Source organism: Rhineura floridana, chromosome 3 (assembly GCF_030035675.1).
Source record: "Rhineura floridana isolate rRhiFlo1 chromosome 3, rRhiFlo1.hap2, whole genome shotgun sequence".
Taxonomy (NCBI): Eukaryota; Metazoa; Chordata; class Lepidosauria; order Squamata; family Rhineuridae; genus Rhineura; species Rhineura floridana.
Window position 1 is genome coordinate 21,946,467 of NC_084482.1, and position 16,435 is coordinate 21,962,901.

Consider the following 16,435-nt stretch of genomic DNA (forward strand, 5'->3'; position numbering starts at 1 on the left):
TTTAGATTTCTTTTTTAAAGATGTTTTAAAGATTAATTTTTAATGATGTTTTGTTTTTAAGATGTGTTAAACATGCTTTTAGTGTTTTTGTTTGCCGCCCTGGGCTCCTTGTGGAAGGCCAGGATATTAATTTAAATAAAATTAACAATTTACTATTATTGTTATTGTTAGCAATAGCACTAATCAGCTTTTGAAGGGGAAGCCAGGGCTCACTCCACCACACATGAAGTAACCTGCTTCAGTCAACTCCAGAAGTTGGGGAGCAGGATAGATAAATAAAGGTCTGAACAGTGCAGCAAGATATTTAAAACTGATGGTCCTAGCAAGGAGGGAAACATTTGGGCTCCACTTCAGGGAGCAAAATGTCCTGGGCCAGCACTGGGAGCAGCAAGGAGATGAACTGAATCTCTCTCCCTTGCTCCATCCTATGCCGGAAAGCTGTTGGAACTATTGCACATTTTCTGATCTTGGCTACACAGAGACTAGATCAGAGTCCATGTTTACATTTGAGGTGACATTGCTGACGCCTTCCACTCCCATCAGTTTGTTAAATTACTTAAATTGTGGACAGCTAACATGTCTTCTGGTGTGACTGCTGTTATCCATTTTGCACCCTGGCTTATAAACACTATGTAATTAAGTAAATATTCTAAGGACACAAAAATCACTTGGAGAACACTTTTCTGAGTATTCAATGGGGCTTCTGAACTTTGCTAAGATGCAATAAATAGACCAGTGCTTTGCAGATGTAATCTATATCCACATGATAGACTAGGGGCAGAGCCCCTGCTTGCTCCACTCACCAACCCCCCACCCAAGGCACCTTGCTAGGCTCCCTGCATGCAAAAGAGGCTCTCTGAATATGTGTATAGTGCCTTTCTCTACCCCCATTTTTTCCCCACCACCCATCCTCTTATTGCACCCATTTTCCTTCTGTCTTTCTCTCCCCTCCCCTGTGTCCCCCATCGGTACACAACCTCCCACTATTTCCTTGCTGCTATTTCCTCTGTCCAAGAAAGAGCAACCCCCCTTCAGAAAAGTTGCTCTTTGTGACAAAGGAAGTGCCCGCAACAACAGTGAGCAAAGGGGGCTATCCACATTGCTCTTATTCTCCTCCTTTTAAAAGCCCCTTCAAGAGGCGAAGGAAGTGCCCACACCAGTTACACATGGCTGGCAGGCGGGCAATATAGTTCAGCTAATGGGGTTATCCCCATTGCTCCTTCCAACCCCACCCAAAAAGTCCTCCTTCTCTCCCCTCTCAGTCTCCCCCCATAGCTGTTGCCTCCAACTCCTCAGCTACCTGCCCTTCCTCCTCTGCCTCCATGTCCTCTCCTCTTTCAGTCCCCATCCTACCGCTGCCTCTTTCTAATCATCATCATGCTGTAGTTAGCAGCCATGCAAACTACAGTGTGGTGACAGACCACTGCAAATATAGTGTAGAGGAATATGACCTATTCAGTATTGTGTGTGTTTGTTTGTTTACCATCATAGGAAAGACAATAGCGGCGCGAGATGCCTTAATGACCCACAGAAGGACAAGGCACGTCAGCTGGATGACAGTGAAGAGGTGCACTTTTCGCAAGGGAACATGCCGAAGGTAGATGAAGTCTGGCTGGTGTTTGGTTGGCATTCCAAATAGCTTCAGACGATCAAAGAACTGGGAAGAGTGTAAAAAGAAAAGATCAAGCATTTGAAATAACACATAAATTACTATAGAGTGGCTTCTTCATAAGCAACCTTTCACAAATCCTTACAAAATGCCTAAGGGCATTTCCACACACAACACAGATACAATTAGGCTTTACATTTGTGCCCATAGCTTGAACACAATATTTACATTGGCTAGAGTGCTTTCCATTTTTTTAAAAAAACAAAAAACAATGGCTCCCTTTTTTCCACTTCCCACCTCACACTACTAACAGGGCTTTTCTTCACATTACAAGGCAAGGAAACCTGCCTTTGCCACAGAGCATAGACATGGGAGCTGCAGCCCATCCTGTGGCTTGTCTGTCTGATGCTGTATTGTCCTAGCTGGAGATGGGTGAATGAGCAGGCTGTAAATTATGTTCAGAGCTGAAAGGGGTTTTTGGTAGACTGACATTCGGTTTGCAACAAATGGTTGGCTGGGGATTAGCTGGGTTATGTGTATAGTTTGTGGAAATGCTTGACAGTGAGGTTTGTATGTGGAAGGTTATTAAGGGTGTATTTGGGAGATGTTACTGTGGGGGGGAGAAAGTGCAGGTGCAGCTCCTATTTCATTTATTCTGTTTATTCCTATAGATGTGGCACATCTGGAGTTTTATTGCATTTTTTTATTTGTAGAATTTTTGTGTTTAAGAAAATTCTTTATTTTCCTGTTAATGATGCTGCTTTAACTGCCTATTTTGTACTTGATGTTCATTTGTAATGTTTTATTTGATATTCTGTAATGTTCTATTTGATGTGTTAAGACAGGTTGTAAACTGCTTTGAATTTTTTTTAAAAAAATATATAAAGCAGTACACCATGCATGTTTTGCACATCCACACATTAGACCTTGTGATGTTCATCTACAAAAACATGAAGCAGCCTTCGTATATGAGCATAGTGTTGGAAAGGCACAAATGTGCTTTTTAGTATTATCTGTGAAAATTTACAGTGCAAGCTGAGTCTTGCAACAAATGAAGAGAGTTGCACTTAACCTGCAACTATTGTTCTTCAGCAGCAGTCCTGTACATTTCTACCAGTGACCCAAGAGCCCCAGACCCAGTACCGGGCAAAATTGACAGGTGCTGTGCCCCATTGATTCCTCATCCACTCAAAGAAAAGCATGAGACTACCCAGAAGAACACTACACCTTCACAATTTAACCTATCATTCATAGCTGTTACTCAAGACATTCAAATTTTATGCCAAACATCATATATTTTAGGAGGGACCATGGCTCCATGGTAGTTCAACTGTTTTGCATGCAGAAGTCCCAGGCTCCATCCCTGATACCTCCCATTAAAAGGGTGAGGTAACAGCTGATGAGAGAGACAGCTGTGCCTGGAAACCTGGAGAGACCATGGAAGTCAAAGGGGACATTCCTGGGCAACATGGACAAACAGTCTGACCTGGTGCACAGCAGCTTCCTATGTTCCTAATGAGGGAAGTCACTGTTTGATAGAATGGACATTGCAGTGTTATATCACAGGTTTAAGATTACTAACAAAAAGGAAATTCAAGTCATTTTTGCATCCCCTGTACTAGACCCAAAGGGCAAAAAAAACCAACACCATGAGGACGGGTATACCCCAAAGGAGTCACACACAAAAAAGAGGGGTAACTAAGACAAACACAATGAAATGAATATTATCATATATATTATGTATATTTGCACTGTTTTGGATGTCATGGTTTCAATACACTGTATGCTGTGCATTGTTTTCTTGCTGTGTTTTATTAATGTTGTGAGTGCTACACTTGGCACCCAGCCCACACCAACAAGGATCCCTGCCAGGGCCATGGGAATCCATGTCTGTTCACAGAGCACACACAGGAGCACTGCACCCTTCAGGGGTCTTTGCAAACTGCAAGGCCACCACACATGCACTCAACTACCAATCCCACCCCCACCCCCAAACACAGAATATAAAACAGTAGCTAGAGTGTTCAACATGGACCGGTGAATCTCAGGTCCAAATCCCTACTCAGCCATAAAGCTCGCCTTGGGTCAGACACTATCTCTCAACTTAACCTTAATCGCAAGGTTATTATGACAATAAAATGGGTGGAGAGCCAGCTACAGTGCCTCGAGTAAGAAAGACAGGATATGAGAGAGAGGGCGGAGGGAAAGGATGGATGGATGGAAATGAGAGATGGAATACAAAAAGATATTCAGTAAGAAAAATTAAAGAAAAGAAACACGCAAAAGAGGAAGGTTCTTCCTTTAAATATGATGCAACCTTCCCAGAATATCTTCTGTAATCTAGATTGCTTTGACCTGACTAATTTTTACAGTCCCCTTTAGTTGGTTAAACTGCATACCTGAATTCCTCCCAGGGAAGAAACACCCATGTACAGAAACACTCCATAGAGGACAGCCATAGGTATAAACTGGAAAGAGAGAATATACATTTCAAGAGATATTAAGCTTATAATTTATAAGCAGCAGCAAAACATTGGCCTTCATTATGGTCTTTTTGTTACTTGAGTTGCATTGACATGATTTTATTTTCCCTAACACGGGGGCTCAAACCTTTTTGGCTAATGGGCAAGTCTGCTATTTTGAGAATGTGCTGTGGCCACTAATCATAAAATGTCTGCCATGGGGGCATAACATAATGGCTGCTTCATCTAAAAGAGCAGAAAAAGAGAGATCACAAAATGCGTTGGGCATGCCCCCTCCATCAGTGGGGGGAAAGGCACCTATATCAGCTACCATCATACTCGCTCTTAGAAAGAATATCTTTGCACCTCTGTTCTGTGCACAGTGGAAGGGGGGGAGGGTGGGTGGGTGGGTGTGCAATCCTGCTATCCAATGAAATGTGGGGATTTTGAAGGGAGCATGTTCAAGGTAGGAGAGGCTGAGTCAGTGCAAACAGGTACTCAACAGGCAGGGCAAACAGTATCTAATGTATTGTGGATTCATGAGGGGATATTTACTGAGCATCTTTCATGGGCACCATCGGGAATACTAGCAGACACACTGGCACCTGTGGGCACCATGTTGGTGACCCCTGTTTTAGCAAAAGGTTTAGTTTAGCTGTTTGCAAAGGGGGGGCTTCAGCAGTAAAACTGCCATTGTTTCCAGTGCAGGTCACAACCTGGCCCTCCAGATATCAGCGTGCAAAGTAAATCTTAACAAATGCTTTGGGGAAAGAGGCAGGATTGCACAAGACAACTCTGACTTAATGTGGACTGCTCAGTGAATTTTGTATCTGTAGGAATAACACAGAGGTTGTGTCACATACTGTTACCTCTTGTACTGTTCATCTAAAATTGTGATCAGCTGTGCATATAGAACACACAGCTGTGGAGCTGGGCAATAATTTCCCAAACACTTAGCTGGGACACATTTTTGTTCTGAATTAAAACTGGTCACAGGTTCAACCTTAGTCAGATATTTAAGGAAATGACAAGAAGATAACTTAGCTGCCGTGTTGGATTAGCAACCTACAGTAATAATTTATCCATTCAATAAGCAAAAATCTATTACCATCCATTATTGCTTATGTATCATTTGTACTTTGCAAAGAGCTTTACAGTTTAGTTGTGTACACCCAGATAACAATCCTTTGTGGTATGTCATTAGTCCTATTCTCATTTTATAAATGGGGGTCTGAGCCTAATAAGGCATGGCTTAACGAATGCAATTGCAGAGGTGGGATTTCAACCCAGGGCTCCCTGATGCAAGACCTTTAAAAACTCAATGCACTGGCCTAAATCTTTTGATGACTAGACGACGTTTCCTGGCATTTAACATAGAACTTTCTTCCATCGTTTCCTGAACTTAGTCACATTTTCTTTTCTGTCCACCTCAGCTGCCATTCACCCTTTCCCCATTCATTTAGTTCAGGCACGTACACGCCATATCCTCTGCCAAAATGGCACTCCACAGAGCATACAACAAGAGCAGCAACAGCAGCATTAAAAGCAATGCAAAATTAATAACGCATTAAAACCTGGAAATAATTCTGAAAAGCCAAAAGAGCCAGCTATACTTAAATAGCAACAAGTTGTGCATTACAGACAGATTGTTCATTTCTTTATTTTTACTTGCCAGTGGAATGATAGCTAGGTCCAGGAAGATCTCAAGAGGGAAGCACTTTTTATAAAGTGGACCCCACCACTAAGAAAGCCTTAATCTGCCTTCTCAGCCTCTAAACTCTGATTCAGATCTCCTCCCTGCCTTTTTGTTAGTCCCTAGCCACTCCTCTACCCTTATCTTGTCAATGTAATGCAGACTGGGCAAAGATAGCCCCCATAATTTAGGCTGCAATCCTAAACACAGTTGCTAAGAATTTACAGTGCCATTTTCTATATGTGTATACAAAAGCAAGCGGGAGCTAAGTGAGGAAGTATCTTTCTCCTTTTGTGAATATAACAGAGTTTTCTGACTCCAACTTTATTGTAGAAAAAAACCTGTGCTCTAGGTACTTATAGTTTGGGGAGCATTACTATGAAGGAACTAAAGCCCTCCAATCTCTCATTTAATGAGTCCATGACATAACAATGACCCCAAACACATTTTGCAAATGCCACCCATAAGCACACTTTTGAAACAGAATCTCACAGTTAATTCATATTGCCAAGGCTGGTCTCTCCTATTAACACCATCCCAAATCTAATGACAGACCTATCCCCAAAAGGAAGCATTTATTGTCAGCATGTAACCTTGAATGTTCCTCCAATCCCTTTACCTTTAACACACCAGTGATAAAAACCGAGAGGCCCATTAGTACAAAGATCATCAATCCCGTAGCTCTTTGCTCACGTATGCCCAGGAATTTAGGTTGCTCTCCGGGAGCTGCCATTGTTGACTCCAATTTGAGACTGTTCACATGACTGATGGAAAGGACGGTGGCAGCAACAAACCAAGGCAACCCCATCACTGAACACACACCAAGCATGATGCCGACCATGAGAAGGTCCAAGTGATAGCCGCACCCTTTCTGTGGAGATACAATTCATTAGTAGTGGCCAGCTGGAAGCTTATGACTACACAGAGCTATGAAACACTAGCGAGTTCTAAAGAAAGGATTGTCAGAATGTTCCACATGCAACAGAGGTCACAGAGCAGCTGATGGAAAAAACCACACACACACCCCAATTCTTCACACCCTAGATGATGGTAACATGTGAGAAGCAGATTATCCAACCTCTGTCAGATGCAAGGTTCTTTCACTTTTGGCAGTACTTTGACCTAGCTACAGCCAGGATTGTTTTTGATATATCAGAGAGCACACTTCATCCCATATCTACCTACCCCTGCATTGAGATCTGCTGGGAAGTCAATACAAAATTACTGGATTTAAAGAATGCTGCAAGAGCAGAAAGATCTCTAGTTATTTATTAAGCAGACATATTTCCCCAAATATGTGAAAGGCTGCCTCCTTTCTTACGTCCCGCTCAGCAGAAGGGGCCCTCTTCGTAATTCCAGCACACTCAGAACCTTGGGGGTGGTCCAGAAAAGGGCATTCTCTGTGGCAGACCCTAAGTTGTGGAATTCCCTCCCCACAGAGTTGTACCTGGTATCTTCACTATACAGTTTTTGTTGAATCCTGAAGACGCTTCTCTTTACCCTGGCGTCCAACACTTGTAATGTATCTTTTTAGGACCCACCCTATTCTTGTAATTATATTTTGTTTTAAAACTGTTTCTAATGTTGTATCTTACATTGTTGTGACCTGCCCTGGGACCTTAGGGTGAAAGTTGGGTAATAAATCATGATGATGTTGATGATTTCAAGAAAGGGAATAATGCTGATAAGTAAGATTAGGAAAGAGCCATGGCTAAGTGGTAGAGCATCTGCCTCGCATGCCAAAGGTCCCCGGTTCAATCCCTGGCATCTCTAGGTAGGGCTGGGAGAGACTCCCATCTGAAAACCCGGACAGCTGCTGCCAGTCAGTGTAGACAATACTGAGCTAGTTGGATCAATGGTTTGACTCAGTATAAGGCAGCTTCTGATGTTACTATGCTAGTAGCCTTGCAGGACAACAAAAGAGAAATATTATTGCCTCTATTTAGAAAAGTTAAATTTATTATCAAAAACAAAAAAGGAAATTGTGAATTAGGCTTTTAAATGGGGTAAAATACTTTATTCATCAGATAATCCCACTCTAAAGAGGAATTTTTGTATGATCTGGGTATACCAAAATTAGCAGTGCTAGCAAGAATATGCTAAACACCACATTTACAGAAGAAAGAAAGACAGTAAAGCAGCTGATCCTGATGGTTTCCAAGCAGAGTTTTATAATACATTTTTGCAAGAATAGTACTCGTTACAGAATTGTTAAAAGATTATCAGAGATTTTTCCAATTTTCCAAATTCTTGGAATTAAATTTATTAATTTTAAAAAATAGACCCTGTGCTGACAACATCATACTGGCCCATTTTCTTGTTGAATCAAGATATGGTTTTTATTACCCTTTATGCAAAACAATTAAATAATATAATTTCTGAACAGAGTAATCACAACCAAAGTTTATTACAGTCAGTCTTTAGACAATATGAGAAAAATAGTAAATTTAATAGGCAAATGCGATCATCAACAGACCCAAACATTATTTATGTTCCTCAATCTAAGAAGGCATTTGACTGAGCAGAACATTTTTTGTAATGCATTGCAAAAAATTAGTAGTTTGAGATCTGGCAAGAAGGCCTTGTTTTTGTTCGGCCTTCCTTGACATAGCTAAGAATTGTAGTATAAAGATGTTGAGTAGGGTCTTTACAGCTGTGGTGCTCACCGTTTCAAAGGATATCTGCTTTCCCACCCATATTACTTTTACTGCCAACTAAAAGTAATTCTGTCTGCAAGGCCGCTGCTTCTATTTGTTGACTGGCAACTACTTTAATTAGATCTATATTCTTTTGTTGTTTATTATTTGTTCTCCCATTTTTATGTGCGTGTATGTGTTTAACATGCTGTATATCTAAGTGCTCATGATGAGTGGACATGCAACTCATAAATGCAGCCAGTCAGTCATAAGAACACAGGAAGCTGCCTTATATCAAGTCAGGTAATTGGTCTGTTTATCTCAGTATTGTCCATACTGAATGGCTACAGCTTTCCACGGGTTTCAGACATGAATCCTGCCATCCACTTCTGGGAATGTGGGGGAATGAATCTGGGAACAAAGCACATGTTTTACTACTGAGATGCAATAAATCAGGACTTGACATCTTTTGTTTTACCAAACAGTACCCACAATGGGAGTATATATGTGCACCAGCACTTTTTTCATTTGCTTTGCTTTTTGTTCCATTTGGTTTTGATTTGTCCCTCATTGTCATCCTTGCACTGATCTGTACACATTTGCAATATATGCCTCCCAAGAAGAGTGGAGAAGCAATCAGGAATGAAAGAGACTTACAAGGCATAAATACAAATAAATTATTTGTGTGTACAATCACCAATTGGCTGCTTTAGGCCACCAATTTAGTGAGCTTATGCACAAATAAATTCATCACATAAAATAAAAAGCTAACACACCTGCTTGTGGAGAAAATTAATTAATGGAATGGTAGATCCAGCTTGAGTTTGAAATGGCCAGTACTCAAAAGCTAAGGTCTCCAAGTTGCCATTTGAAGGGCATGCTTATGGATGTAGTCCTATTGCAGCAGGGTTTACTTCCAGGTAAGAGTGTTATTCCTGATATTATGATGACCATGGCAGGAAATCTCTTAATGAAATACTCTTGTTCACACACACAAAACTCAGAAGTGTAGTCTTAAGCAGGGTCACTGTGAGGACGAGGTAGTCAGCTGTTCCCAAGCATTCAGTTGTTGCCCTGGGATACATATCTTAGAAAAAAACAGCTAGTGCAGACAAAACCATACCTTTCCTTGATAGCAGCTTCCAGAAAGCTATTAGTGGATTTGTATTTTAATGTTTCCTGGTTTTGAGTTTTAAAAATGGTACAAACTTCCCTAAACCTGAGGGTTAGGCTGACAAATAATATATGCACAATGCTCCTGCAAGCAATGGATTTGCATCCAGAGGTGCAGCACAATCTTATACATGTCTACTCAGAAGCAAATCCCACTGAGATTAATGGGATTTACTCCCAGCTAAGACTGTATAGGATTGCAACCTTAGTTAGCCATGCTTTAGTCCCATTGAAATCAATGGGGCTTAAATTAGCCTAATGTGCCATTTATTTCAAGGGGACTAAAGTGTCCAAACCAGTGCTTTAATCTGAGCCTCTTAATCTGACCACAGTACTGCTATTCTAGTAAGCAGTGTGATTTTACCTCTCATATCATAGCAAAAGAAATAAAAAGTATGGCAGCCTTCTAAGGGCAAGGTGGACAGTTTACCTTAAGTTTATGTTCCTTCCTGTTCACAATAACAGCTGTGATTTGCTGGTCCATAAATATCAGTATGGTACAGAGCAAAGCTGGGATGATAGCTGCTACCACTGTCCACCCAGGATTGGGGCCAATTGGACTAATGAGCCACCCACGGTCATCTCTTGTTGGCTGCAGAAAAATACACAAATGCAACATGCATTGCCCAGTCTCAGCTGCAGTTCCTCTTGATCTCCTGAAAAGATGCTAGGAATGCCACTGCATGGTATATAAGAGTCTGACCTGATCCTGATCCTAGCTCCTGATCCTGAATTTAAATATATTCACCTATACTAGGGCTGTCAAACTTTTTGGCACAATCCTAAGGATTCAGAGTACTGAGGCACTCATCAGATCTGGGCCGTCTGGCACACATATTCCAGCAACAGAACAATGGAATAACTTTTTCCCCTCATGTCAGTGTAGTGACACACTTACCCCATGCCATGCAGCAGCCTTCCCCAACCTCTCTCCGCTGTCAGACTCCAATGCCCATCAGCCCCTGCCAGCATGGCCAATGGTCAGGAATGGTGCATTTCAACAGAATTGGACAGTGCATAATTTATATTGGAATCAATACAGAACAGATGAATTGGTAACTCTAGATACAGTGTATTATGAGACAGGCAAACTGATCTTTCCCTATAATGCACAGCTGCAACAGAGTCCTGGCAACCAATGAAAACTAAGTATGTACTCCCGAAGGTACTCAAGTACCATCTGTAGCATGTCAGGAATCCCACAGCTGGCCTGCAAGAGCTCCTTAGCATTGTGATGGAAAGATTTTCAGGGAATGTGGAATAGATTAGGATGTTTTTGACCTGTGTGCCAAGTTCAGCAGAAAGCTTCAGCTTTCACAAAGCAAAACATCTGCAGAGGAGAAGAATACATCTGGTCCTCTAAATCCACCCTTTGGGGTGTTTTCCTTAAAGTGGTAAGAGACAAACATTTTACCATCTGCAAGCAGCTTTAAAGCATTGTCCAGTTGTGATAGGCTATTAGCAGCCTTTGCTTGCTTCATCAGTGCTCCTTTACTTGGGTGCTTTCACACTGCACTTTATTCCGTTATTCTGACGATTTATTTCCTGTTAATTTGTGCATAAAATTTGAGCTTTCACATGACATAACAGGTAGCTCCGGAATTCTGGTGGAACGTAGTGGAAGTTTAGCACTAAATTCTGCAATAAATGATACCTGAACAATTCCGATAGCAAGGCCGGGACACGGAAGATTGCGGGAGTTTTGCGCTACTGCCGCTGCTCACGTGACAGCCATCCCAGCATGCAGTGCATTCCCGCCCTTACCAACTGCCACCGCCGCACCTCCCAGCTGATCCCAGCTGCTCCTGGAGAGCAGCCTATGCTGCTGCTGCTTAACCAGAGCCTCTGAGGCTGCACTGCTGCGCCTCTCAGCTGATCGCGATCGCGCCTCCTTCAAAAAAACCCCAAGCACTGAAAGAACAGGCCTCAAACCGGTAGGTGAAGACCTGTGTGAAAGACCGTTGCACAAAATGCCGGTATAACAGGTACTGCAGTGTGAAAGGGATTTTTGAAATCTGGAATGAAGCGCTACCTTTTTAATCTGTTAAACTAGCGCTATTAGCCCCATGTGTGAAAGCAGCCCTTGTTTCTAGGGTATTCCTTTTGCTTTGCCTCAGCAAAAGAGCCACCAACTGAACATTGGTGGGAAATGGATAGTATGGGACGTATTCTCCTTTTGACCTGATGTGAGGGATTTTCAAATCTTCAACCACTGTGGTCACACGCGAGAAGTTTGTTTGCTTGTGTTAACAGGACACTGCGTAGCATGTGGTAATCTTTTTAATGTTGGGTGGGTAGGCTAGGGTCTTTGTGGGGTATGTTATTCTTTGGGACTGCTTACAAAATAGAGATGAAAGGGAGCTTCATATTTGTTTATTGGCTTATTGGTTTATAGAGGAGCTTGGGAGTCCTTCTTAGGGACTGTGGTTTGCGGACTCTAGTTTTATCTGCCATTTGGTGTTTTTGCAAGTCTGTAATTTGTCTGTTGTGATTAGATAGTGTGTGCTTTTAGTTGTCAGTAGGTGGCGGTAATAGGGCCTTTTAGGCTTGGCTTTGCCATAAAACCCCAGAAGAAGCCACCAACTGCTAGTTCAATTAAGGCTTTTTCTAATTCCACAATTCTTGAGTGCCTCCATCTTCCTGCTTTCCACCCTGCTTTCAAACACCCACCTGCTTACTTCAAGGCATGGGTCCCTGCTGCCTGCTGTATTCTGCCTTTCTCATCACTTCATCCTACACCCAATCAGTAGTGTGATCAGGGCAGGACTTTAGTGCAGAAGTCCAGGTCCCCAAGCAGCAGGAGGAGCAAGAGGGCCACAAACACAACAGGACAGGCTTACCACATTTTGAAGCAAGTAAAATAATACACATTACTGTCTTGGAAGGGTGGGGTGTAAGATCATTAATTCAAAAGTCAAAAATTGCATAGCTGCACTTCTGTGCCCCATCCTCTACAGCAGCCTTTCCCAACCAGTGTGCCTCCAGATGTTGTTGGACCACAACTCCCATCAGCCTCAGCCAGCATTGCCAATGGTCAGGAAAGATGGGAATTGTGGTCCAACAACATCTGGAGGCACACTGGTTGGGAAAGGCTGCCCTACAGAATAGGAAACAGGATACCTAAACCAGAGTTATCCCTCACCCATGCACACGTAGCCAGGAAACATGACTCCCCATCCAGCACATAGAAAGAACCTGGGATAGCACTATAACACTTTCCTTCTTTGCCACAACCACTGAAGCCAGGGATGGGGAACCTGTGGCCCTCCAGATGCTGCTTGACTCCAACTCCCATCAAGAGGTCTAGCAACATTTGGAGAGGCACAGGTTCCTCAACACGGTCTTACACATACCTGGTTTTCCATGAGCAAAAGCTAGCTGCACTTAAAGAGGCTGCATCAGATGCATCATTAAAGAAATAAGAGGTGCCTACCTTGAAGACACTGGGGACTTTTAGCTTTGGCGATGGGATTCCAATTAAGTAGTCAACTAACACCATGATAACGATGGTAATGAAAATAGCAAAGTCGCCTACTGTAGAACGAACCTATTGCAGGAAACAGGAGAGGGTTCAGCAAGAGGATAATTGTTGGTTATCAGAGCATTCAGCAGGATCCATACTGGTTAACTAATATGCAGATGCACAGGTCAGGGACTGAAAAGGGCAGCAGGCCAGAAAGACACCAGTTCAGCCTCCCTACCACAATGCAGGATTGTTTGCACATCATCCTATTTGCAAATTCATGCAAACAATCCAGACCACTATGCAGCATGAGAGCTGGTGGGGTGTAATTATTAAGAGTATTGGACTAAGACATGGGAGATCAGCTTTCAAATCCCCACTCAGCTGTGAAGCTCACCAGGGGACTATGGGCCAGTCACTGTCTCTCCATTTAACCTACCTCACAGGGTTGTTGTGAAGATGTGCACTAGCGAGTTCACCAGATTTGCTCTGCCAGTGTGTTTGCACCTCACTGTCACCTCACTCGTCCCCTCTAACCCCCTATGAGCATCAGCAACAGAACCGGCCAGAGGGCAGGTGAGCAGCGACACCCCACCATATGGCCTGCCACTATCTCTCCTACAACTCTGGATCCTAGAGAAAAGTTCTACCTCTTCTAGAAGCTGAAGATGCTCTTGCTCCAGATGCTGGCCCCAACACAGGGCCATCTATTGGCCCTCTCCCTAGTAAATATGAGATGAGTATATGCCTTAATCTGTAAATGTGCTACATATGGAAAGCAAACGCAAGCAGAAATCCAAACCCCAAGAAATCTGTCCATCTGACTTATGGGTGAGGAAAGGTGTGGGGCTTCCAAATGTGGTGATTGTGCAGAACACTGAAAAACATTCAGCCCAGTCATTCTTATGCCAAACAGACAGTGTGCTCTCGTTAGGGTTTAAACTTGCTGTGTTAGCCATTGCTATCTACTTACTTTTGTTGGAAAATAGCTACTGGTTTTAAATATCTTCAGCAGACTCGTCAGGATAACGGTGGTAAAAAATAAGATGCAGCACCAGAAAAGAACATCAGGGGTAAAAGGGCCATCAATTCCACATGAAGGTCCTGTGAATTCTCCATGCATCTTCCGACATTGCTGAACAAAGAAGTATAATCAAAGCACTGAAAGGACAGCAGTGGAAGCAGGCAAAGTGATAAGAGTGACAACATGAACAAACTACGTGGATTAAGTGCAGCAAGCCTTTGAATAAATTGGGGCTTTTGACTTTTAGCAGTAAACTTGCAGAGTTGGGGAGGCTGTGCCCCCTTGATCTTGCTAGACTCCAGCTTAAAACACATTTCCAGGCCCCCACCAAGTATCTGGGAAACTGTAGTTTGTTAAGAATGCTGAAAATTGTAGCGTAAACTACAGTTCCCAGAATACTTTGGGGAGGGAAGAATGTGCTTTGAATCTGCTTTAAAAGTATGGTGTGTATGCAGCCTAGTGTCCACCACTACAGCAGCTGTGTCTAACTAGAGATTTTCAGCAACAGGCCTCATAATCAGTTTCTGGACCCTGGAGAACTAGAACCAAGATCCACAGGGCCCAGAGGTCAGAAGTCTTGATCGAATAGCCATCCACTGAACTGTACAGAAATGTCTCTTCAAGTCACAGGATTTATAAGACCCAGTCTGGCTCACAATCTTGCTAACTGAGGACCCAAGGATGAACTATGTTCTTCACACTTAAAAAAAAACAAAAAAGCAAAGTAGACTTAACATGTCCACTTTATTTTGAAGGAAAAGAAGCCATATAGGCACCCAATCCAGAAAGAACTCTTGATCCAGATTGGGGGCTCTCACTGGCATCCCATCAAAAATCAGTTTTCCCAAGCTTCTATTGTTCCCAAATTTACTGCTGTTTGCAGAAAAACCACCTTTAATAAACAAACACCATGTGTTCCTTGCTTGCTTGCTTGAGAAGAGTACCTGCTCTGTTGGCAGCTGAGGTCTCCTCAGTGACTGCCTCCTGACAGCTGCTATTTTATTCACCCACAACGCCCCATGTGTTGAATCATTCCAGGACATTGCACATAAATAAAATAGCAGCTACCACAAAAGGGGCCAATGAGCCTGGCATTTTTTGTGGCAGTTGCAGTATGTATACTGCACTGCTGGTCTATAAAATGGTAGCCATCAGAAGGCAGTTATTGAGAGACACTCCACTATCATTGCCACCATTGGTAATAAAAAAAAATGCACTTTTGACACGAGTTCTAAACCAAGAAGGATTTCATGAATGAATATCAAAACAAATATAGTCTTTAATAATGACAAGTAATGAGATAATGAAAAATCTTTCACAGCTGCAAGCTATCTGCCCCCTTTTCCTTTGAGGGCAAACTTGTTTGTTCTGTTGTTGGGGTTCTGCAACTCCCAGAGTTCTTTTCCAGCAATGAAGGAGCATGCTTTTAACCTTAAAAATGACATGTTCCAATCTTTCTTTTTACACATACATTTTTACTACAACAACAGTTCTGCTGCAGCCCACTGATGGCCTGTGGCATAGTAGTAAGGGTGTGACAAGAGTGGCCCAAGTTCAAATTCCCACAGAGCCATAGCTCTTTAGAAAAGCCCCTTGGAGGAAAGGCAGGATACAAATACGATGATAATATTTATAGACACAAGAAGAACTTTAAGGGCACTTTTTTAAAAAAAATAATATTGTGTTAAGATCAGCTGTTTGAGGAATGCTGATCTAATCCGTTGGTAATGTTGTGCCACAGACGTCAACTCATCTCCAGTAAGGGGGATGGAAAACCCTAAGACTTACAGAGACTGTGAGATTGGCCCACGCGACTGCAGAAGGAATTATGTTGTTGTCATTCCAGTAGTTCAGGGTCTCATCGCTGATATTCGCTGGGGCTGAACATCTGCAGCTGACAGACACAGGAAAGGGTTAACAAAGCACATCAGGAAGGTCCCGAAACATGGTCTTGTTTACTTTTCAAAGCAAATAATATATCAATTTGGGATGGAATGAGAAAATACAAACCATAATGTTCTATTTGTAGTAAGCATCTCAGTCCTAAAAACATTTGCTGGGACTTAACACGTCAATATATTTAAATCAAAGTGAGCACGTCAAGAACAAAAATATTCCAGAGACAGCTGAAGGTGATTTGAAAGTATTCATACTGCTACATGTGGTGTGAACACATGTTCCACTCCACTCCCACTCCCCCCGGTCAAACAGTTTTGGAGGATTCCGCTTCAAACAAGACCTGTTTGGTCAAAGACCACCATGAAACAAAGAAACATGCTTTGACACACCATGGGAAGCAAAACCTGCTTCAAAGCTACTTAACGTTCTTAAAAACAATAACTTAACTCTAACTTAAGTGTGCAGCCTTATAAAAC

The 16,435-nt window shown here is 42.4% G+C and overlaps 1 protein-coding gene across 2 annotated transcripts in view; it reads right to left on the minus strand.

Moving 5' to 3' along the window:
- SLC4A8 (solute carrier family 4 member 8) overlaps nucleotides 1-16,435 on the minus strand; it is a 109,732-nt gene that overhangs the window by 6,509 nt on the left and 86,788 nt on the right. For both annotated transcript variants that reach the window (XM_061614936.1, XM_061614937.1), the window contains exons 15-21: nucleotides 15,849-15,954; nucleotides 14,010-14,171; nucleotides 13,007-13,120; nucleotides 10,004-10,165; nucleotides 6,384-6,635; nucleotides 4,009-4,077; nucleotides 1,484-1,657 (exon numbers count right to left, since the gene is read on the minus strand). In XM_061614936.1, the coding sequence (XP_061470920.1) occupies nucleotides 1,484-1,657; nucleotides 4,009-4,077; nucleotides 6,384-6,635; nucleotides 10,004-10,165; nucleotides 13,007-13,120; nucleotides 14,010-14,171; nucleotides 15,849-15,954 (1,039 nt within the window). The remainder of the gene's footprint in view (nucleotides 1-1,483; nucleotides 1,658-4,008; nucleotides 4,078-6,383; nucleotides 6,636-10,003; nucleotides 10,166-13,006; nucleotides 13,121-14,009; nucleotides 14,172-15,848; nucleotides 15,955-16,435) is intronic.